The sequence below is a fragment of the Osmerus eperlanus genome, chromosome 3, assembly GCF_963692335.1.
Source record: "Osmerus eperlanus chromosome 3, fOsmEpe2.1, whole genome shotgun sequence".
Taxonomy (NCBI): Eukaryota; Metazoa; Chordata; class Actinopteri; order Osmeriformes; family Osmeridae; genus Osmerus; species Osmerus eperlanus.
The window spans coordinates 21,373,067-21,397,937 of NC_085020.1; the positions used below are offsets into that span (position 1 = coordinate 21,373,067).

A 24,871-nucleotide genomic window follows, 5' to 3' on the forward strand; every position below is an offset into this window, starting at 1 on the left:
TGACGTGTGTGTGGATGTATGATTATATATGTTTATAGTTAACAGGGTTACAACAATGTCATTGTAATGACAGTATTTAGAATAACTTGATAAATGACCAACAACAGCATGACTGATTCATTAAGTGAAAGTTAGTAGTTACACATCGATTAACATCAATTTGTTGTGATTCACTCTCCATCTTCAACCGTATTCTCCAGGATCTAACAGGGTTGGAGTTGCCTGTTCAAATAACTGCTAGCCTAAGGCCACTTTTGTTGCCTTATCCATTTCTTATTAAGGATGATTCATTGTTCACGATGGGTTAATTAAAACGTTTATTGAGAAACCTGACAAAATGTGGGCGTTTCAACAACCATGTCAGGTCAAATATGGGAGAGCTCGTTCACATGCTAAGTGGTGTCTATGAAGACAAACGTGTGATATGATGATGATGTTATTATCACTAGTTACTGTAAGTGGTGTCTATGAAGACAAACGTGTGATATGATGATGATGTGATTATCACTAGTTACTGTAAGTGGTGTCTATGAAGACAAACGTGTGATATGATGATGATGTGATTATCACTAGTTACTGTAAGTGGTGTCTATGAAGACAAACGTGTGATATGATGATGATGTGATTATCACTAGTTACTGTAAGTGGTGTCTATGAAGACAAACGTGTGATATGATGATGATGTGATTATCACTAGTTACTGTAAGTGGTGTCTATGAAGACTAACGTGTGATATGATGATGATGTGATTATCACTAGTTACTGTAAGTGGTGTCTATGAAGACAAACGTGTGATATGATGATGATGTGATTATCACTAGTTACTGTAAGTGGTGTCTATGAAGACTAACGTGTGATATGTGTCGCGTACGCAGTGTTCATTAATCTGAGAACAACTTTGTGTACAGAGTTTTCCAGTTTTCTCCGTTGACATACTTTTATGGATGAATTTACCCAGAGTTTGATACACTTGATCTCTGTCCTGCCCTACAATCTCCTGCAACTCAGTCTCCTTCCCCCTTTAGAGAGAAAGAAGGGAGGGTTGCAGCTCAGTGGTTAGAGCACCTGACTGCAGCTCAAGAGGTAGCAGGTTCAAATCTCCCCCTGTACTGGATGTTGATTTGGATAAATATCAGTAAGAACCGTGTGAGAAAGTACGGTTTAGGATGTTTATACATTAAAATAAACCCCTTGAAACCGACCCCTGCACAAAGAGACACTTTTACATATAACACACTATTAACCCCTACCAGAACTCTCATGCAACACTGGAGTGAGAGACAAAGAGACAGAGAGGCAGGTGTGTGTGTGTGTGTGTGTGTGGTGTGTGTTCATTATGCAGAGAGATGGAGAGAGTAATGGACAGAGAGACAGAGGGAGAGAGCGAGGCAGGTGTGTGTAGTGTGTGTATTATGCAGAGAGATGGAGAGAGAGACAGAGGGAGAGCTGGTGTGTTTGAGATGGATGAGTAGATGAAATAAGAGTCAGAAAGTCAGGAAGGGAGGGACTGTCAGAGCTGCTGGTTGAGGTGTTCATACTGAGGACACATCACCAAGTCTGACTCTGGAGTCAACTCAAGTCTAACTCCTTAACTCAAGAGACATAATGAACAGTGTAATCTTATCTAAAGCATCTTTACTGCCTTCTCTGAAACTGCTCTCTCTGTCATCACATGTTCTGTAAGAACACCCAGTCCAGTAGACATCTGTACTGTAGACAATGATTAACAGGAATGACCAAGGATCTGTACTGTACATTTGTACTCAAAATCACCTTCAGTACCATGAAACACTAACTACTGACAAACAAATATTACCATTAAACCCATTAAAATCCTTCACTCTCTACTAGATACAGTTATTCATGTGAGTGTCCAACCACATGTTCCAACGTTTCAGCTGTGTCTCTTGACCACCCTGGTCCTCCATTCAGGAGGATTGTAGGTCTGAGCATTCAACTAGAATCATCCTCACTTCCTACCTGACCTGAACATGATCCCTGGAGGGACTTACCTCTGCTTTCTCCTGGTCTGAATTCACAAACACAACGTCAAGTCAAGCAGGCAGTGTCCTTCGTGCTGAAGAAGAAATCTGTTGATGCTGTTTGTGCTGCTTCCAGGAGTGTCTCTGGAACATTATAGTTACAGATTCAGTACAAGAATACAGGTCAAAGTCTGGTCATATAGACGCTATCATTCATTTTAGTAGCACGTACACTGAACAGTACAATAAAACAGGTCAGAGTCCAGTGATATAGACCCCATCATGAGAGCTGTTAACACTTCAGGTAGGAGGGCCCTGGGTGTATTGTCACATCAGACACAAGATTATTCTTTGACAGGACGTTGTAGGCCCATGTTGTATCGTGTGTTGGACTTGGATGAATATAACAACTGGAATCAATTATGTGGGGAATGAGAAATTACATCCAGTCAAGTGTGAAACGATGAGGTGTTCTAGAATACCAGTAGAAGAGAGCTGGAGGGAGATACAGGTGGAGGTAGTCAGGTGGAGGAGAGCTGGAGACGTATAGACAGGTCATTCTCTTTCTCTTTTCTCTCTCTCTCTCTGTTCCTTTCAGACAGAACAGTGCAGGGGCCACACAATTCTCTCTCACAAACAGACACAGGTGTGTGTGTAGTGTGTATTATGCAGAGAGATGGAGAGAGAGACAAAGGGAGAGCTGGTGTGTTTGAGACGGATGAGTAGATGAAATAAGAGTCAGAAAGTCAGGAAGGGAGGGACTGTCAGAGCTGCTGGTTGAGGTGTTCATACTGAGGACACATCACCAAGTCTGACTCTGGAGTCAACTCAAGTCTAACTCAAGAGACAATGAATAGTGTAATCTTATCTAAAGCATCTTTACTGCCTTCTCTGAAACTGCTCTCTCTGTCATCACATGTTCTGTAATAACACCCAGTCCAGTAGACATCTGTACTGTAGCCAATGATTAACAGGAATCACCAAGGATCTGTACTGTACATTTGTACTCAAAATCACCTTCAGCACCATGAAAAACTAACTACTGACAAACAAATATTACCATTAAACCCATTAAAATCCTTCACTCTCTACTAGATACAGTTATTCATGTGAGTGTCCAACCACATGTTCCAACGGTTCAGCTGTGTCTCTTGACCACCCTGGTCCTCCATTCAGGAGAATTGTAGGTCTGAGCGTTCAACTAGAATCATCCTCACTTCCTACCTGACCTGAACATGATCCCTGGAGGGACTTACCTCTGCTTTCTCCTGGTCTGAATTCACAAACACAACGTCAAGTCAAGCAGGCATTGTCCTTCGTACTGAAGAAGAAATCTGTTGATGCTGTTTGTGCTGCTTCCAGGAGTGTCTCTGGAACATTATAGATATATACAGGTTCCGGACAATACAACAGGTCAAAGTCTGGTCATATAGTCGCTATCATTCATTATAGTAGCACGTACACTGAACAGTACAATAAAACAGGTCAGAGTCCAATGATATAGACCCCATCATGAGAGCTGTTAACCCTTCAGGTAGGAGGGCCCTGGGTGTACTGTCACATCAGACACAAGATTATTATTTGACAGGACGTTGTAGGCCCATGTTGTATCGTGTGTTGGACTTGGATGAATATAACAACTGGAATCAATTATGTGGGGAATGAGAACGATTACATCCAGTCAAGTGTGAAACGATGAGGTGTTCTAGAATACCAGTAGAAGAGAGCTGGAGGGAGATACAGGTGGAGGTAGTCAGGTGGAGGAGAGCTGGAGACCTATAGACAGGTCATTCTCTCTCTCTTTTCTCTCTCTCTCTCTGTTCCTTTCAGACAGAACAGTGCAGGGGCCACATAATTCTCTCACACAAACAGACACAGGTGTGTGTGTAGTGTGTATTATGCAGAGAGATGGAGAGAGAGACAGAGGGAGAGCTGGTGTGTTTGAGACGGATGAGTAGATGAAATAAGAGTCAGAAAGTCAGGAAGGGAGGGACTGTCAGAGCTGCTGGTTGAGGTGTTCATACTGAGGACACATCACCAAGTCTGACTCTGGAGTCAACTCAAGTCTAACTCAAGAGACAATGAATAGTGTAATCTTATCTAAAGCATCTTTACTGCCTTCTCTGAAACTGCTCTCTCTGTCATCACATGTTCTGTAATAACACCCAGTCCAGTAGACATCTGTACTGTAGCCAATGATTAACAGGAATCACCAAGGATCTGTACTGTACATTTGTACTCAAAATCACCATCAGCACCATGAAAAACTAACTACTGACAAACAAATATTACCATTAAACCCATTAAAATCCTTCACTCTCTACTAGATACAGTTATTCATGTGTGTCCAACCACATGTTCCAATGGTTCAGCTGTGTCTCTTGACCACCCTGGTCCTCCATTCAGGAGGATTGTAGGTCTGAGCGTTCAACTAGAATCATCCTCACTTCCTACCTGACCTGAACATGATCCCTGGAGGGACTTACCTCTGCTTTCTCCTGGTCTGAATTCACAAACACAACGTCAAGTCAAGCAGGCATTGTCCTTCGTGCTGAAGAAGAAATCTGTTGATGCTGTTTGTGCTGCTTCCAGGAGTGTCTCTGGAACATTATAGTTACAGGTTCCGGACAATACAACAGGTCAAAGTCTGGTCATATAGACGCTATCATTCATTGTAGTAGCACGTACACTGAACAGTACAATAAAACAGGTCAGAGTCCAGTGATATAGACCCCATCATGAGAGCTGTTAACACTTCAGGTAGGAGGGCCCTGGGTGTACTGTCACATCAGCACATCAGACACAAGTGCATCCTTCCACTAAGGGAGAGGCCTCGTCCATCCACCCCCAACGGTGGTTCGTCCCCGTGACATCAGGTCTGCTCCTTTGTTGAGCAGGTCTGGGATATGCAGGGCTCTCAGGGAGGGGAGACAAGACAGGTACTCATGCACGCACGTAAATATGTCCTTTGAGCCTTCTCATACTACAAATGGACAGATACAAACAGATGGGTTTCAGCAAAACAATGATTGTCACCGAACTACCTCCTAGTTAAGTTACTAAACCAGCTCCCTGGTTCATGTGTGTGTGTGACCCTGCCCATCTCCCCCTGGCCTCCTCCAGGTAGATTGAGCCCAGGTGCAGGTAGATGGGATGTGTGTCTGAGGCGTCCACCACTAAGTCCAGGGTCCTCTCATAGCCCTCCTGAGCCTTCCTGTGCTCCCCAGTCTGGTAGTGCAGGTGACCGTACAGAGCCACACGTCTGGGTCCTGCAGAGAGGGGAACCATCAGGAGAGAGATTACACATCAACATCTGATTGATATGGTTGAAAATGGGCCAGATGAATGAAATGGAAAAACATGTCTAATCACTGCGGGCATGGAAACGAATATTTTACACAATACCCTCTATTCAAAAAAAGAAAAACAAGATAGGCCTACTGAAAATAACTCTTTTTTAATCATTAGGTAGACAAATTTGGTCAATGCGTTTTTCACCCAGAAGCTTGAATCTTATGTTGGCATTTATATGCTTTTGCGATGCCAATGTTCCTAAGGTAGCAGTTGTAATGGAAAAATTCTGAAGACACTGTATGCTCAAATAGTCAAGATGCAATATTAATACAAATTCTTTATTCAATACCAGAAAGTAGTTAACAGAGCACTCAATGACCAATCTGCTGCAGGACACGTACCACAAGTGTGGTTCAGCTGAGTGATACCGACCCTAAAACTTATGCAACCTGCATAGGGTCCAGGGTGGGAGGCAGCGGGGAGAAAATGAATGATTTGACTAGCCGCTCAAAGCACTTCATGATGACAGAGGTCAGCGCTATCGGGCGATAGTCGTTCATGCAGGTGACCTTGGTGTTCTTGGGCACAGGGACGATGGTGGTCCTCTTGAAGTAGGTGGAGAGTACAGACAGGCTGAGGGAGAGGTTGAAGATGTCACTGAAGACCCCTGCTAGCTGGTCAGCGCAACCCCTGAGGGCTACCTAATATACCATCTGGGCCAGGTGCCTTGCGAGGGTTGAGCTGTGTGAAGCTACAGTTAATGTAGGCACACCACTGGCTAGGCCTTCAGGTAACTCTACTGAAAGGGGGTCAGTGCCCCTTTCAAAGTGAGCGTAGAAGGCATTCAGCTTGTCTGGTAATAGGACAGGAGACTGGGTCTCACTGTCACCTCTCCTTTTTGATCCTGCACAGTGTGTTTTATTGTTACGAAGTGTGCAATTTCTGCACCCTCGCCTCCTCTGCTCCCTCTCATATTTAACCTCACATATCATTGGTCTTGGTCAAACAAGCCAGCTAACGTTATATCTTGTATGATCTTTATGATCATTGTCAGGCCATTTCTCTGAAATGCAGAGGCTCTCAGAATGAAACCTAAACTGTTCTACCTTTTGACCCTGCACATGATAAACGAGTCATGGGATGAGCAAAGGTGTTTTATTGTTACAAAGTCTGTAATACCTGCACCCTCGACCTTCTGCTCCCTGTTGGCTACTTCAGGAGATTGATTGACTTTATTGTCCACAAGGTCACAGTGCCCGTGATGCAGTTGGTGATTAAGATGTCGGTGAGGCACACACACAAATTCCTGGAACTGTAGATAGATAGGGCACAGTGCCTGTGATAAGGTCGGTGACACACACAGATTCCTGGAATTATATATAGGTCACAGTGCCTGTGATGCAGTCGGTGAGTAAGATGTCAGTGACACACAGATTTCTGGAATGATAGATAGTGCAGTGCCTGTGATGCAGCAGGTGAGTAAGATGTCAGTGACACACAGATTTCTGGAATGATAGATAGATAGTGCAGTGCCTGTGATGCAGTCGGTAAGTAAGATGTCAGTGACACACAGATTTCTGGAATGATAGATAGATAGTGCAGTGCCTGTGATGCAGCAGGTGAGTAAGATGTCAGTGACACACAGATGTCTGGAATGATAGATAGATAGTGCAGTGCCTGTGATGCAGCAGGTGAGTAAGATGTCAGTGACACACAGATGTCTGGAATGATAGATAGTGCAGTGCCTGTGATGCAGCAGGTGAGTAAGACGTCAGTGACACACAGATGTCTGGAATGATAGATAGATAGTGCAGTGCCTGTGATGCAGCAGGTGAGTAAGATGTCAGTGACACACAGATGTCTGGAATGATAGATAGATAGTGCAGTGCCTGTGATGTCGGGGATGACAGAGTAAGATGTCAGTGACACACAGATGTCTGGAATGATAGATAGATAGTGCAGTGCCTGTGATGTCGGGGATGACAGTTTTTCTCAGTGGCTTTGGTACCTACATTTCTCCGATCACAATGAACAGATTTCCAATGCTCTGGTACATTCATGAGAATGATTATGTAGCCTACAATTGTCTGCTGTTTCCTACATTATCAATTGCTTGTGTCATGTTGATCCAAGTGTATCATACAGCTTTTTTGTTAAATAATATTACCTCCACAAACATCTAGACATTTAGTTAATTACATAAGAAAATACATGCGCAATGGTTGAGCGAGTTGTCATAACTGTAGGTCTAATTCACCATACATTTTACATTTACATTTAGTCATTTAGCAGACGCTCTTATCCAGAGCGACTTACAGTAAGTACAGGGACATTCCCCCCGAAGCAAGTAGGGTGAAGTGCCTTGCCCAAGGACACAATGTCAATTGTCACCATACAGCACCATATAGCGTTTGCTATTTTGACATTGACATTTGTGTTTTTTACTTTGTGCTATGAGGTGCAATAAAATAGTATTGTATTTTCTGTACAAAGCATTGTAAACCAAATCCTTGTTGTTGTCTATATATAGGTTAAACCGTAGTGAGAGTAGTCTACTCAGCAGCAACTGTATGCTATGTAACCTTCCAGAATTTGGCATCTATAATTTGGTTGTCTTTATTTTCAGTAATTTATTCCAAAAAATGGAGAATAAATAAATGGAGAATAATATGGTGGCATAATACATCCATTCAAGACCATTCAAGTTAGAACTCAAACCATTCTCAGAAATCTCTCAAAATGAAACTAAAACCGCAGTGGATCACATGCGTGTGCTCTGTACAGTAAGTAAGCCATGAGAGGACCTCCGATCCCAGGTGGGCTCTTCACCGTGCCTCCGGCTTGGGAGAGCATCCTTCCACTGAGGGAGAGGCCTCGTCCATCCACCCCCAACGGTGGTTCGTCCCTGTGACATGCAGGACTCTCAGGGAGACAAGACAGGTACTCATGCAGGCACCTAAATATGTCCTCTGAGCCTTCTCATACTACAAATGGACAGATACAAACAGATGGGTTTCAGCAAAACAATGATTGTCACCGAACTACCTCCTAGTCCAGGAGCACAAGGCCCCCCTGGACTCCTGTTCCCCTCTGTCCCTCGCTCTCCCCTTCCCTTCCCCACGGCTCTGAGAGCCCAGTCCTCCACTCCCTCTGACCTCCCCCTGACCTCCATCCTCCCCCTGGCCTCCACCCTCCCCCTGACCTCCACCCTCCCCCTGACCTCCACCCTACTCCTGACCTCCATCCTCCCCCTGGCCCCCACCCTCCCCCTGACCTCCACCCTCCCCCTGACCTTCACCCTCCCCCTGACCTCCACCCTCCCCCTGGCCTCCACCCTCCCCCTGACCTCCACCCTCCCCCTGGCCTCCACCCTACTCCTGACCTCCACCCTCCCCCTGGCCTCCACCCTCCCCCTGACCTCCACCCTCCCCCTGACCTCCACCCTCCCCCTGACCTCCACCCTACTCCTGACCTCCACCCTCCCCCTGACCTCCACCCTACTCCTGACCTCCACCCTCCCCCTGACCTCCCCCTGACCTCCACCCTCCCCCTGGCCTCCACCCTACTCCTGGCCTCCACCCTACTCCTGGCCCTGATGCCCAGAAATGTCCCCCTGTGCCACCCCAACCCTCCACTCCACTAACCAGTAGGGAATCATCTCAGGATGTTGATGCTGCCCCCTTTCTCCCTACAGGTGGACGTAGCAAACACACCAGACTAGGTGGGGAGAGAGTAGATAAGGAGGGGGGGTCAAGGGAGAGAGGGGATCACACTAGACACACACACAGTGTATATTCAAGTGGGTAATACTGTCATATTACTGGTTCTAAATGTAGTGTTTCCAGTGTGTGCGTGTGTGTGTGTGTGTGTGTGTGTGTCTAAGGCCACTGGGTCACCAACAAACACACAGCATGTCTTCTATCATCCTGTATAAAACATCTTTATTTCTCCTTATTTATTCAGTATGACACTATTTAGTTTGTCACATTCAGTGGAACTGAGATCAAAGACAAGATTGCTGTTTGTCAACAATTAAAACAAAACAAACATTCTACACAAACCAATATTTACAAACACTCTGGGATATCAATTCCATCAGTTCAATCTTCAATGACATCTATGTGAGCACAGTGTGTGAGAGTGTGTGTGGGCTATTCTATCTGACACAGGGACACTGAGGAGTCAAAGTCATAAACCCAGAACCCAGGATAGAGGGGCTCAGTGAATGTGCTGTGGAATGTGTGCAGGTGGGTCAGTGTGTCAGAGGAGACTGTGTAGAAGGACAGAGTGCCGGCCGGCCAGTCCAGATACACTCCTACTCTGTGGGAGCTGGAGGGGGGGGCAGGTATGTCAGTGCTCTTCTTATTGTGCCTGGCAGAGTAACTGTCATCATCACAGTACAGACTCCAGGACTTGTTATTGTATCCAAGCTTACAGTCATAACCCTCTCCTCTCCTGCTGATTCCTTTATATGTCACTGCTATAGAAACCTTTCCTCTACTCCACTCTGCCTCCCAGTAACAGCGCCCAGACAGACCCTCTCTACACAGCACCTGTGGACGGTAGTCAAATCTCTCTGGGTGATCAGGATACGGCTGCTTCTCTCTTTTTATCACCTTTCTGTTCTCCTCAGACAGAGAGAGTTCTCTGTGTGCTGTGTTTGGGTCCAGTGTGAGCTTACAGGCATCTGATGGGGGAGACCAAGACACAATATATTACTGATCATCATCATTCACATTAGAATGCCTCCCTCTCTCTCTCTCTCTCTCTCTGTTCCAACCTCTCTACTCTGTCCCTCCCTCCATTCCTCTCTTCCACTCTCCCTCTCTTCCTTTCATTCTCTCTCATTCTGTTCTCCCTCCATCATCCCTCATCTCCTTACCCCTGATATGCCCCCATCACTCCATCTTTCTATCCTCCTCCTGTTCCCTTCACATGTTGGGGGATGGAGGAGGCAGGGGAGGGGGAGGAGAAGAGAGATGGAGAGACGAAAGGAGGAGGGGAGATGAGAAGGGAGGGAGGAGCGGAGGGGAGGAATGGAGTACAGGAGAGGAATGGAGGAGGCAAGGGAAAGGGAGGAGATAAGGGAAGGAGATTAGAAAGGAGAGGGGGAGGGAGGAGGAGGAGAGAAGAGAAGAAAGGAGGAGAATGGAGAAGAGATGAGAAGGGAGGGAGGAGAGGGAAAACACACACTTCCACACACACAATCAGCGACTGGAGCTTAGAGCAGACACTGGGAGAGGGAGAGGAGAGCAAAGGTAAGGAGGGGGTGAAAGGTGGTGAGGAAAAGAGAAGAGGGGCAGTCGGGTGGAGGAGAGCAGAGGAGAGGGAGGAGGGGAAGTGGGGAGGGGAGGAGAGGGAGGAGCAGGGAGGAAGAGATTAGAGAAAAGGAGGATCTGTATGAGAGGCCGTCTAGGGGAAACTCCTGAAAAACTTCCTCCTCCACATCCACTCATCACTTGTGCTACCCCATGAAACACTCATACACATGCACTCATCACTTGTGCTACCCCATGAAACACTCATACACATCCACTCATCACTTGTGCTACCCCATGAAACACTCATACACATGCACTCATCACTTGTGCTACCCCATGAAACACTCATACACATGCACTCATCACTTGTGCTACCCCATGAAACACTCATACAGATGCACTCATCACTTGTGCTACCCCATGAAACACTCATACACATGCACTCATCAGTTGTGCTACCCCATGAAACACTCATACACATGCACTCATCACTTGTGCTACCCCATGAAACACTCATACACATGCACTCATCAGTTGTGCTACCCCATGAAACACTCATACACATGCACTCATCAGTTGTGCTACCCCATGAAACACTCATACACATGCACTCATCACTTGTGCTACCCCATGAAACACTCATAAACATGCACTCATCACTTGTGCTACCCCATGAAACACTCCTCCACATGCACTCATCACTTGTGCTACCCCATGAAACACTCATACACATGCACTCATCAGTTGTGCTACCCCATGAAACACTCATACACATGCACTCATCACTTGTGCTACCCCATGAAACACTCATACACATGCACTCATCACTTGTGCTACCCCATGAAACACTCATACACATGCACTCATCACTTGTGCTACCCCATGAAACACTCATACACATGCACTCATCACTTGTGCTACCCCATGAAACACTCATACACATGCACTCATCACTTGTGCTACCCCATGAAACACTCATACACATGCACTCATCACTTGTGCTACCCCATGAAACACTCATACACATGCACTCATCACTTGTGCTACCCCATGAAACACTCATACACATGCACTCATCACTTGTGCTACCCCATGAAACACTCCTCCACATGCACTCATCACTTGTGCTACCCCATGAAACACTCATACACATGCACTCATCACTTGTGCTACCCCATGAAACACTCATACACATGCACTCATCACTTGTGCTACCCCATGAAACACTCATACACATGCACTCATCACTTGTGCTACCCCATGAAACACTCATACACATGCACTCATCACTTGTGCTACCCCATGAAACACTCATACACATGCACTCATCAGTTGTGCTACCCCATGAAACACTCATACACATGCACTCATCACTTGTGCTACCCCATGAAACACTCATACACATGCACTCATCACTTGTGCTACCCCATGAAACACTCATACACATGCACTCATCACTTGTGCTACCCCATGAAACACTCATACACATGCACTCATCAGTTGTTCTACCCCATGAAACACTCATACACATGCACTCATCAGTTGTGCTACCCCATGAAACACTCATACACATGCACTCATCACTTGTGCTACCCCATGAAACACTCCTCCACATGCACTCATCACTTGTGCTACCCCATGAAACACTCATACACATGCACTCATCACTTGTGCTACCCCATGAAACACTCCTCCACATGCACTCATCACTTGTGCTACCCCATGAAACACTCATACACATGCACTCATCACTTGTGCTACCCCATGAAACACTCATACACATGCACTCATCACTTGTGCTACCCCATGAAACACTCATACACATGCACTCATCACTTGTGCTACCCCATGAAACACTCCTCCACATGCACTCATCACTTGTGCTACCCCATGAAACACTCATACACATGCACTCATCAGTTGTTATTTAGCACTGTTGTACTGATATCATGCCAGTCCATCTAGAATTAACACATTAAAATGAGTCATTTTCATTTGTAATTTATTCATTTAGAAGAGAGAGAGGTGGGGGAGAGAGAGAGAAGGTGGGAGAGGAGATGATTTTCAGTGCCCCTGGAAGTTTTCGCACAGATCGACTTCTAGGAGTTTCAAGTTTTCAAGTTTTTTATTGTCAGGTGCATAGGACGATCCATTCATGGTTTTTCCTAAATATTTAATCAATAATCAATCCAGTATTGAAATTACATTGGTAAAAGCTAGTTTCAAGCTATTTTGTCATTGCTATTTCAGTTAAATGGCTGCTTCGTGATCAGCGATTTGTCTTTCAAGGTTGCGATTCTCTTTTCTTTCAGCAAGTCTCGCAGAAACTCGTCCTGCCTACTCGTGGGTGGGGGGAGAGAGAAGGTAGGAGAGAGAAAAAGACAAGGGGGAGAGAAGACAACCTTCCGGTTGTTTCAGGATACCTTCCGGTTTCAATGCGGACGAAAATCTGTTCATTGTAAAGGACAGAGCCTACTTTTTGCTAAATTATTCAGCACGTTTGCAAAACACACTAGAAACGCATAGTCTGAATGGTTTAAATTCATAAGCCTGATGAATATTTACGCTGATAGGGCCAACACGAAGACATGCAAAACTGCGTGCTACGCTAGGCTATAGCCTAATATGAAACCAAAATGCACAATAGAATTATTGTCATTTGGTAGGTAATTAGGCTAAATATAAAGTAGGCTATACCTATGCTATGAATATACTTAATCTTATGTATACTATAGCCTACTTAATCTTATTTAGATTTTGATGAATTACAGAAAACAAATAGGCACTCGCCTACGAGTCTCTGCGACATCTGCTGAGTTAATAGAGGATCGAGCGATCCTTGAAAGACAGAAAGAAATAGCTGACCTGCGAAGTACCAATTTAACAAAAAAATAGGAGCAAAACTCTTTGAAATGAAGTTTTCCTAATGTGATTTTATAACTGGATGATTAATTATTTCGGAAAAGTTGTGAAAAGAGGGTTATGGAATTTGATCGAGTGCAAAGATGTCTTTCTTATGGAAGTTTAGACTCTTTATTCAAATGGTAATGCATTTTTTAAATGGCAATTCAATGTGCAAATGACAATGCAATCCGCAATTCAGTTTGTATTATTATGAATAAAAAAATTGATTAACCCTTATTGCATTGCATTTAATATTGACAAGGTTTTTTCGACTCTTTATTCAAATGGAAATGCAATTCAATGTGTGAAGTGGCAATGCAATCTGCAATTCAAATGGTAAAGCTACGGTGGCCCTGAAGTGCAAATCACACCCACTAACATGAGTGCATCCCCCAAATGAAAACACTCCCCCCAAATACGAGTGAACTCCCCTCAAATAGGACGACTTGCTCACCTCCCCCCAATACAAGGACACGCTCCCCCAAATGGGAAACGACATTACATTAACTAAAAAACACTTGCTACATGCTTCGATAGCCAAACAAATGTCCTGGTGCACGTAACTGTCAGGCTAATGCATTTTGTACTTCTGTCGATCAATTTCTTGTTAGTTACTGCATCCATTCAGCGACAAAGTGTTGTACCTACCATTTCCGTTTTGAGTTAATGTAATGTGTTTTTGAGTTAATGTAATGTCGTTTCTTGTCTATATAAGTCTATGGGTCAGACCAGAAATACAGATATGAAGAGATACAGCAGTACATCACTGTTCTTCATGCGTTGTAACAGCCATGTACATGTGACAACCTCTTCAACTCTGTATGACATCAAGATATCAAGGTCTTTATCAGTGTTCTAATAACAGCTGAACAAGAGGAGACATTCCTGAACAGGCTCCTGTCCTGACAGTGCAGTTAAATCCACTCTGCAGGAATCCTGCTGACAGTTCCACCATGTTGCACTGCTCTTCTACCATGACAGTGGTGCTTCAACATCATCACATAGTGATAAACTGGATATCACTTACCATTGTCTTTCTTAAGATCACCTGTAAATGAAGTGAGATGACACAGTGAGAATCAGACATATGAACACCAGAATCTGAACTTGGATCTATAGCGACCAGCTGAACCAGCACCCTACCATTACCTACTCTCCCCTCTAGTGACTGTTCATCAGAAGTCTTTTGTTAACAGTTGTAATTTAACACTCTGCAGTAGAAACTGATGTATAATCTGAGTTTACAATGAGTCAGATGGTGTTTTAAATGTACATTATTATCTCATGAGAACAAACACTGACCATCTCAAAACATGACCCTTTTAAGAACATGTTAACCTTTCTACACATGCACCTGTCCTGACAGTGCAGATAAATCCACTCTGCAGGAATCCTTCTGACAGTTCCACCACACTGCACAGCTGTTCTACCATGACAGTTGTGCTTCAACATCATCGTAGTGATAAACAGGATATTACTTACCAATCTTAAAATAAAGCATTTCTGTAAATGAAGTGAGATCAGAGGCAGAACATCAGACATATGAACACCAGAATCTGAACAAGAACTTGAAATGGGCAGTCAGGTGGCTGAGCGGTTAGGGAATCGGGCTAGTATTCAGAAGGTTGCTAGTTCGATTCCCGGCCGTGCCAAATGACGTTGTGTCCTTGGGCAAGGCACTTCACCCTACTTGCCTCGGGGAGAATGTCCCTGTACTTACTGTAAGTCGCTCTGGATAAGAGCGTCTGCTAAATGTCTAAATAAAGAACTTGGATCTATAGTGACCAGCTGCAAGGGCACCCTGCCACTACCTACTCTCCCTCTGATGACGACACTAAACAGTCCTGACCCTAGTCCTCAGTCAAGAACTACCAGTGTGAACACTAGGGGGCAGCACAGCACAGAGATATGAATGGAAAGACTGGACATTGTAAATAAGGCTTTTGTCCCCTTTGTGTTCAGACCACAGATACTGATATGGAGAGATACAGCAGTACATCACTGTTCTTCATGCTTTGTAACAACCATGTACATGTGACAACCTCTTCAACTCTGTATGACATCAAGATATCAAGGTCTTTATCAGTGTTCTAATAACAGCTGAACAAGAAGAGACATTCCTGAACAGGCTCCTGTCCTGACAGTGCAGTTAAATCCACTCTGCAGGAATCCTTCTGACAGTTCCACCATGTTGCACTGCTCTTCTACCATGACAGTGGTGCTTCAACATCATAACATAGTGATAAACTGGATATCACTTACCCTTTATGAGCCGACCTGTAAATGAATTGAGATGAGAGACAGTGAGAATCAGACATATGAACACCAGAACCTGAACAAGAACTTGGATCTATAGCGACCAGCTGAACCAGCACGCTACTGTAGCCGGTGTGTGGTGAAACTCACTCCTCAAGTATGTAACAGGCTAGCCTGGCTCTGCCCTCCTACGTACTTCCGCTCAATTTGGATTTTGCTTCTGTACTAGGTCTGGGATTTCAGTGCATCAGTCGGTTTTCAGAAACACATTTTTTGTAGGTCCAATCAGCGAACAGAGGGAGTGGTTGAGAATGATGACGTTGATGTTGTGCACTTGTTTGAGTTGTAGTTCAGTAATGGCGGCGGAGAAAGATGCGAGCGAAGCTATTCTGCGGTTGTGGCAACGCTGACGAATACCCATAAGTTAAAGCCGGAGCAAGAACAATCCTTGCTGAGTTTTGTTGGTGGTCATGATGTGGTGGCCCTTCTCCTGACGGGGTTCAGGAAAATTTTGATTTTCCAGCTACGGCAGTTAGCTCCGTGGTGAAGGAGTTAGCTAAGGCGAACGCTAGCGATTGGTTATGGCAGATCAGAGTGGCTCTGGGCAGATCCAATAGTTTTAAACTTCAGCAGAGTACCCGCCTTCAAAGAAGTTAACGCTTGTCAATGGAGCGATCCCAGACCCTCTGTACAAATGAAATGTACGAGGGTCTGGTTAGGACCAGGATTTCCGATTTGCTACCGGACTTGTCCGGTCGTTTTTATTCTATTAAAGGGGTCATTGATTGCAGAACCTAATTTACCTTGTCACAGTTGAATAACGACAGTTCAGTGGGTAAAATGGACATACAGTGAACCTCAAAGTCCATTGACACCTCTTTCCTATGCAAATCTCACAATTAAAAAAATGTAGCTGTAAAACGGTAGCGTTAGGTTTTGAAAAAGCCACCGGTGGCGCCACCATTTTTGGCTCTGGTCTGTACCTTGGTCACGCCCCAAATTTTGCTGCGCTTCTCTGTGTACTTCCACAGAATTACAAAGAAGAACGTTTTTCTAGCATATTGAAAATAGACTACCGTTGTAAATGCAGTGTTCCAGGCTGTACAGGGAATGCAGACACTTTTAATTAGGGATGGGCGAACGATGCCTTGTGAAGCTTTGGTGGTTTCTTCCGGATTGTGCTGGCCCAAAGAGCCGAACTATCGGCGCATTGAAAATGAACAGCGTCATATAGCAGCCGTTTAAACTGGCTGAATGAGGCGTAGTGGTTGTCTCCAACGGTAGACTACCCTACGTTATTTAATATTTTAATTAAGGCTACATGTGTTCATTTTTATCTGATATTAGTGCTCACACATTAAAATGTTGTGATACATCTGTAGGCCGTTAGAATTATGTCATTTTCTCACAGTAAAAGTTAAAGAATATCATCCGAGATTCCCTGCACTGGGGCGCAAACTCGTATGGTCCTAACCAGACTCTCGTACATTTCATTTGTACAGAGAGTCTGGCCTCGCTCCATTGACAAGCGTTGACTTCCTTGTAGGCGGGTACTCTGTTAAAGTTTAAAACTATTGGATCTGCCCAGAGCCACTCTGATCTGCCATAACCAATCGCTAGCGTTCGCCTTAGCCAATTTTCACCACTACTGTAACAGAGCTAGCTGCCGTAGCTGGAAAATCAAACTGTTCCCGAACCCCGTGGGTAGGAGGGCCACAACATCATGGCCACCAACAAAACTCAGCCAAACTTGTTCTTGCTCCGGCTTTAGCTGTTGGATATTCGGCAGCGTTGCCACAACGGGCCGAATGGCTTTGCTCGCATCTTTCTCTGCCGCCATTACGGAACTACAACACAAACTAGCGCACAACATCAACGTCATCGTTCTCAGCCACTCCCTCTGTTCGCTTATTGGACAGGTAGAAAATCAACCTGGAGAATCTGACTTACGTACCTCATGACCAGACCTATGTACAGAAGCAAATACATTTGAGCGGAAGTACGTAGGAGGGCAGAGCCAGGCTAGCGAACTCGGGTATCCAGACTCTCATTATCAATATGTTGTCGTACAACGCTTTAACCAGCTACACCACCGAAAAAGCCGTTACTCGTCGATGCGGGTGGACAGACTTTATACGATACGGTTTTTATATAAATTAAACTAGATTACACTGATTTTTTCTTATTCTTAACATTTGTGATATGTAGGCCTATTGTGAACTGGGGGGACTTTATTTTTATTAATTATTATTACTGTTGACAATGTTGACGAATCATCAACATTTGTTTTCTGGGCACTGTATAGACCTACCTAGTCCTATCATGTTACGTTTCATTTCAATAAAATAACAACACTCAAGTGCACGGATTTATAATTATTACAATACGGATTTGGCTAAATAATAATGACTGATGGAATAAACTCGAGCGATGCCTGGTGCTGCTTCTCTGGCAATGTGAGATTTGTCTTTAACAAGAAGCGGTGGCTTCGTTCCTTCTATGGCTCTGGTTCAGAAGAGCGGCAAAACTTCGAACCAGTTCGTGACGTTTGAAGCATTGAACGTCATCTATCACGTGGTTTCGTAATTTGATACAAGCTCCAAAACAATTTTTCGAAACTGTGCGTATTGGTTTTGCGACACAGGCATCGATGCGTCAGTGCCATACGTCCCATCCCTACTTTTAATAATCTTCCCAAGAAACCAGACACTCGACGGGCATGGCTGATGTTTTTCTATAAGAAGATCCCTGTGAAGTTCGACACTCATTTATTAATTTGCTCGAACCATCTCACCAAAGACAGTTTTGAATGAAAACCTTAGACAATTTAAAGAAGGATTTGCTAAGCCGCTGTTGCCAAACAGAGGTGCTGTTCCAACCGTATGCTCATCACAAACGCAAACTAAGTATGATTTTGTCGCTAACAGTTAGCCTATTAGCAATGCTAACGTCTCCTGTATCTAGCATAGGTAGAATGCTAAATACGTTTCTAAACACATCAACATACCTTACTTAGCAAATGGCTAGCTAGACTAGCTGTAGTCGGCATTAGAAGGGAAACTTCCGAAAAAATAGCCAGAAATAGCCCGAATAGCAGTCTAGCCTATTGCTAACGCCTGTCTAGATTAGCTATCTATTTGAAAGAACTGGAGAAAGGCAGGTGCTAGATACAGGATACGTTAGCATTGCAAATAACTGTTACCGACAAAATCATACTGCTTGCGGTTGTGATGAACATAAGGTCGGAACGCACCTCTTCAGCAACAACTTCATAGCAAATCCTGCTTTACATTGTCCCAGGTTTTCAAAACAGTCCTTGGTGAAATGGTTCGCGCAAATGTGTCGAGTGTCGAACTGCACAGGGATCTTCTACGCTACAACAAACATCAGCCATGCCCGTCTAGTCAATGTTAGCTAGACTCTAGCTCATCTACTTTGTATTAACGCTGATTTGCAAGGAATGCAAGAATAGCTAGATAGCGAAAACACCTAGACTGTAGGCATGTAAACTAGTTTAGCTTGCTAACGCAAGAGCATAGGTAGAATGTGTGATGATTTAGCAGTTTATTTGCAATGGGGCTAACGTTATTTCATGTTCCTGACTGTTTCATTCAAATAAATAACCTGTGTTGTCATGTAAATCTAGAATTCAAGATGCACGTTTGTCCAGATCTATTTTTCAGCAAGATAGCTAGAGCTAACTAAGTAACTGAAGCTGAGTTGAATCACAATAGTTTGTTTGCTAAGCAGTAGTGCTAACGTTACCCACCTAAGGCGATCCTGTTTGCTTCGACAACAGAAGTGGAAACAACTAACGCAGACATCCCAAGTCTCCCGGAAGGTCCGGGAGTCTACCACATTTCAATAGCGGCTCCCTGACACCGGCAAATGCTGTACAATCTCCCGGAAATCGGGGATTTTGTATTTCGAGCAGCGAGAGACTGTCTAATTGTAATTTCTGGTAGAGATAGGTGCATATCGCGCGTCCTGATTGCGTCTGGGGGTACATTTCCTCCCGGAAATGAGTGTCTGCAGGTTGGGATGTCTGCTAACGTAATCATTTCAAATGATATCTAGTCAATCTGTTGAAAACAGTGTTGTGTAGACACAATAGATTTATTTGTAAGTTTTGATTTCAAGTCTCCACCTTCATGTTTCAGTGAGTGTTGGTCGTGTTGCGTCTTTGCTCCGCAGCTTCACTCGTTGTAAACCAACCAATCAGCGCGCAGCTCATCTATATATTCATGAGCATACCATAAAAGGAGAAAACCTAGCGTTTTTTCCCGGGAAAATTTCACTGGATGTATCAGGGGGCATAAAACAGCACCCGGGCCATTTTCAGCCCAACCAATGTTACATACCCTATTCGGAGACCTTAACCCTTATCTTTGGGTCATTCTGACCCATCAGTCATTGTGACCCACCGTCGTATTGCGACAACTTTACCGCATACAAAAACAAAGTGAAGCATTTTCTTTTAACCGTTGGGCTGTCTCAGACCCCCCACATTGCGAAGGTTAAAAGAAAATTATTTGTATTAGTTTTTGTATTGGGTAAAATTGGGTAAACACAACGATGGTTCGTTATGAACCTTTGGGTCATGTGACCCGAAGGCAGCACAAGGGTTAAGGAACAGTGTGAAATACCCCAAAAACCCAGTCAATCACCCCTTTAATTCCAGTCAACATATCTAAAACTATCTCCTCCAATATTTTTGTTCGATTCTCGAACCTGGCTCATACTACTAGCTTTTTCATAGAATCATTTTTCAAGATTTTTGCTAAGTTTGAAACGAATCCGAAATGGGTAAACTAGCACCCCATTTATTTGCTTACGTCAAGAAAAGTTGCCTGGAAACGTGCTCGCGGATAAGAACAGGGGACAAGCACAAAAGGGAACATCAGCAAATCGCTGATTTACCTGAGCTGAATGATAACAAGGACTTGATAATCTACAGTTGCCTGCCTTTTATTGTAGCACGCTTTACAAATGGTTGCACAGATACATGACGGTTGTTGGTAGAGTTTATTTCCGTTATTTTAAAGCAGATTTAACCATTTTGTAATGAACGCTATATGCTCATACCGCTCCGTTGGGCTGTGAATATGGGGCGTGTTTCAACCGAACCCTGAAAAAAAATTATTCGCTCAATTGGATAGACCTACAACCAATCAGAGCAACGTAGTATGTTAACTTCAACCGAATCACGTAGGAAGGACGGAAAAAACATATTTTCCATCGACAAATGCCTTGATCGCGTTTCTCTGTTCCTCTTTCAAAATTAATGCGCTGTCGATGTCTTCTAAAACAGACTCGATGGCAGAATCTCAGCATCACATCTCAGCTCTCCAGCGGCAGCCATGTTTGTTGAAAACTAATTCAATCCAAGCGCTCTTTGACGTGGTTGATTACGTTACTGTTGATCATCTGTCCATCATCGTATAAAGCCCGCCCTGACAATTTGATTGGTCCGAACAGCTCTTGTTCGGACATACTTTTTCCCCAACCTAGCTAGCCCAGACCCAACTTCCCGACCAAAAAATGTTGTGGGCGGGGCTAAGTTGGGCTGGCACCCAGGCTATATGCTCATGGCATGACAAAGTAATTATAGGCTAATATAATTAGTTATAATATCGTGGCATGTTACGGTGTCATTATAGATTGTTGACATGTTATTCTGGAGCAAAGACGAAGATGAATAAATCATGTCTGATAACCACAATATTGTTATGGTCGTTATATGTTAGAACTTTATGTCAGTTAAAACCACAAAGATGGCATTAACAATAAGCTATTAATAGTAAGCAACACTCATCATCATTATAATAGTAACATAGGTATAGGCTTAATTTAGCTTTCTTTGCCGAGCTAGAACAACGACGGAGCCAGATATTCAAGTTTCTTTAATCCGACACAATACTTAAGCAGTCAAACCAAAAACACGAAGCAAAAAGAACAACATATAGGCTATTTGGTGAGTCTGAGTCGTATGTGGAACGTATGTTCCATCTAAAATAGTAATATTTCTAAAAACCAAGTGAAAGGAATACTACAGTACTAATAGCATTGATTTTCGTAAAGTTCACATGTATCTGCTTCTTGATTGGACTTGGACAAGCTCGCGACTGGTTGTCGCAAAGTATGACGTGTACAGCTAGTTGCAAGCATGCACGAGTTTCGGAGCTAGGAACAAGCTTCTGTCGGCCTGGAAAGATGGCGCGGTCCATTTCGCACTGTCGCTTGCCTCACTGCGCCACTGAGCACTTTTCATAGAAATGAATTGGGACGCCATCTTGGAAGAAATCTAGCTGTGTCTATTAATATATAAGTCTATGGGTCGGACCAGAGATACTGATATGAAGAGATACAGCAGTACATCACTGTTCTTCATGCATTGTAACAGCCATGTACATGTGACAACCTCTTCAACTCTGTATGACATCAAGATATCAAGGTCTTTATCAGTGTTCTAATAACAGCTGAACAAGAGGAGACATTCCTGAACAGGCTCCTGTCCTGACAGTGCAGTTAAATCCACTCTGCAGGAATCCTGCTGACAGTTCCACCATGTTGCACTGCTCTTCTACCATGACAGTGGTGCTTCAACATCATAACATAGTGACAAACTGGATATCACTTACCATTGTCTTTCTTAAGATCACCTGTAAATGAAGTGAGATGACACAGTGAGAATCAGACATATGAACACCAGAATCTGAACTTGGATCTATAGCGACCAGCTGAACCAGCACCCTACCATTACCTACTCTCCCCTCTAGTGACTGTTCATCAGAAGTCTTTTGTTAACAGTTGTAATTTAACACCACTTTACATCTTACCTTAAGACCACTCTGCAGTAGAAACTTATGTATAATCTGAGTTTACAATGAGTTAGCTTGTGTTCAGACAACCGCCTGGTGGTCCCACCGCTCAAGACCGCCCGGTCCCAACACAAGCTCTTCTCCTGTCTTTCCCCCAGTGGTGGAATCAACTCCCCACCTCCATCAGAGACACTGACTGTCTCTCCACCTTCAAGAAAAGGCTCAAGACGCACTTGTTCCGGGAGTACAACGGAACTTAGGAATGGTTCGCTTGACCCGATGTTAGCTTCCTCAAGGATCACAATGATTCTTGCTTAGAGACTTGTTGCTCTTGTGGTTAGTGGTAACTGACTTAAATTTTTGTACTCGCTGTGATATATTGTTTTTTATTATTGTTGCTTGCTTTTTCCACAGGTACACTTGCACTTATAGCAGTTCATGTTGTTTAATTGTAACCTGTTTAACTACATGCTCTTATGGTTCTTCCCTTTGGCACTTATTTTGGTTGTTCACAATGTGTGCTTCATGTTTTGGCTACTCGCGATGTTTTGTGGCTATCTCGTTGTTATGATCAGTGACCTATGCACTTTGTAAAGCTCTCTCTTGGAAGTCGCTTTGGATAAAAGCGTCTGCTAAATGAATAAATGTAAATGTTTTAAATGTACATTATTATCTCGTAAGAACATACACTGACCATCTCAAAACATGAGCCTTTTAAGAACATGTTAACACATGCTCCTGTCCTGACAGTGAAGTCACTTCCCTCTGCAGACTAATGCTGGTTATTACCTTCCTGGGCCTTGAAACGCTTCCCTGCAAAGGAAACACAGAGGTGAGAACACAATAGCTGATCACATATAGAACATGACTCTGTAGAGTCAGATATAGAACATGACTCTGTAGAGTCATATAGAACATGACTCTGTAGAGATCAGATATAGAACATGACTCTGTAGAGATCAGATCAAATAAAGAACATGAATCCACTCATGGATCATCTACACGTAAGACTTGTACAAGATTTGACTAATGACATGACTATGAAGAATAATTGAATGGAACATGTCTGTCAATCTTGTATTCATCCATCATTTACCTTTATCTCTATGTCTCTTCACCAGGACACAGATGGCCACAGCTAATCCCACGACAGAGACGCCAAACACCACAGCCAACACCCCAGCCAAGGACCATATCCAAGAGTGATCTTGATAGAACAGCTCACCTGAAACATGCATGTTTAAAGCAGTGCTATTATTTTACAATTGTTTATACCTAGTGCTGCAATGTCTGTCTATCACTATGTATATATTGGTTGTGTATAATATTGTCCTTTTTGTTGTGGTGTTTGTGTGATGTTGTTGTCCTTCCTCTCTTATTCACTAGTAGAAATTCCCACGTTCCCAGAAAATCCCAAACCTTTTTCAGAGGAAGATGTGAGGCTGAATAACTCACCAGGAACATGAATCCTTGCCGTCTCATCTCTCTTCATGTATTTCTGTTTAACTCTACAGTTAAATAGGTTTCTATGTGTCTTCTGAACAGTGACCCTCAGTCTGAGTGTGTAGAGTCCCTCAGAGTCTCTGGTCATCTCTGGAGGATCAGCAGAGAGGGGAACTCCTTTACTGTCCCACCACACCATCTCTGGTTCAGGGTACCAGCCATGTGTTTCACACACCAGAACCATCCCTGCCCCTCTGTGCCCCTCAATGGAGACCACTGGGTGGGATCCCACAGCTACAAACACACAGATACAGATTCAATCATGTTATTAGAAGGATGGCCTTGGTTTAGGCACAATAGCAAGTAAAAAAAAATAGACTTGAAAACGAAATTCACCTTTAACGTGGACTTCAATGTTGGAATCATCATACCAGTCCAAGGTAGGTGACCCAACAAAACATTTGTAAGTTCCTTCATCAGTGCCTCTAACCCAGAGCAGCTTCAAGGAGGTGTTGCCTGTCTTCAGTTCCTCTTTAAACAGAGCTGTTCTGGTCCTGAAGGAGGGATTCTGATTTTCATTGTCATCTCTGCCCTCTTTGTAAAGATGGACGTTGCGTTGGTATCTGTCTGCTGAGAGTTTCAACCACTCCACCGTCCAGCCCTCAGCACTGATGCTGGGGTCGACGTAGCACGGCAGAACTAGACTTTCACCAGCCACAGCAGTGATGTGATGAACTGGAGTAATGACCTTATGAGTAACTGAAGAGAAGAGAACAGATAAAGAGTGAATCTCAGAGGACAAACATCCTTTCTCCTCAACTTGCTCTGGTCTGATGGAGGCCTGCAATCTAGTTGATCTGCATCACTTTCAACTGTTACTATCAGTCCTACTGTTAACTATTACTATGAC

General features: G+C 43.9%; 1 protein-coding gene across 8 annotated transcripts in view; it reads right to left on the minus strand.

Annotated features, from left to right (window-relative positions):
* The window catches only part of LOC134017786 (protein NLRC3-like), a 168,620-nt gene that overhangs the window by 84,011 nt on the left and 59,738 nt on the right, over positions 1 to 24,871 (minus strand). The window contains exon 11 of one of the 8 annotated variants that reach the window (XM_062457812.1): positions 24,580 to 24,720. The exons of the other annotated variants lie outside the window; for them this stretch is intronic. Coding sequence (XP_062313796.1) covers positions 24,711 to 24,720 — 10 coding nt within the window. The 3' untranslated portion in view covers positions 24,580 to 24,710. Of the gene's footprint in view, positions 1 to 24,579; positions 24,721 to 24,871 lie in introns of those variants that run through there. 8 annotated transcript variants of the gene reach the window in all.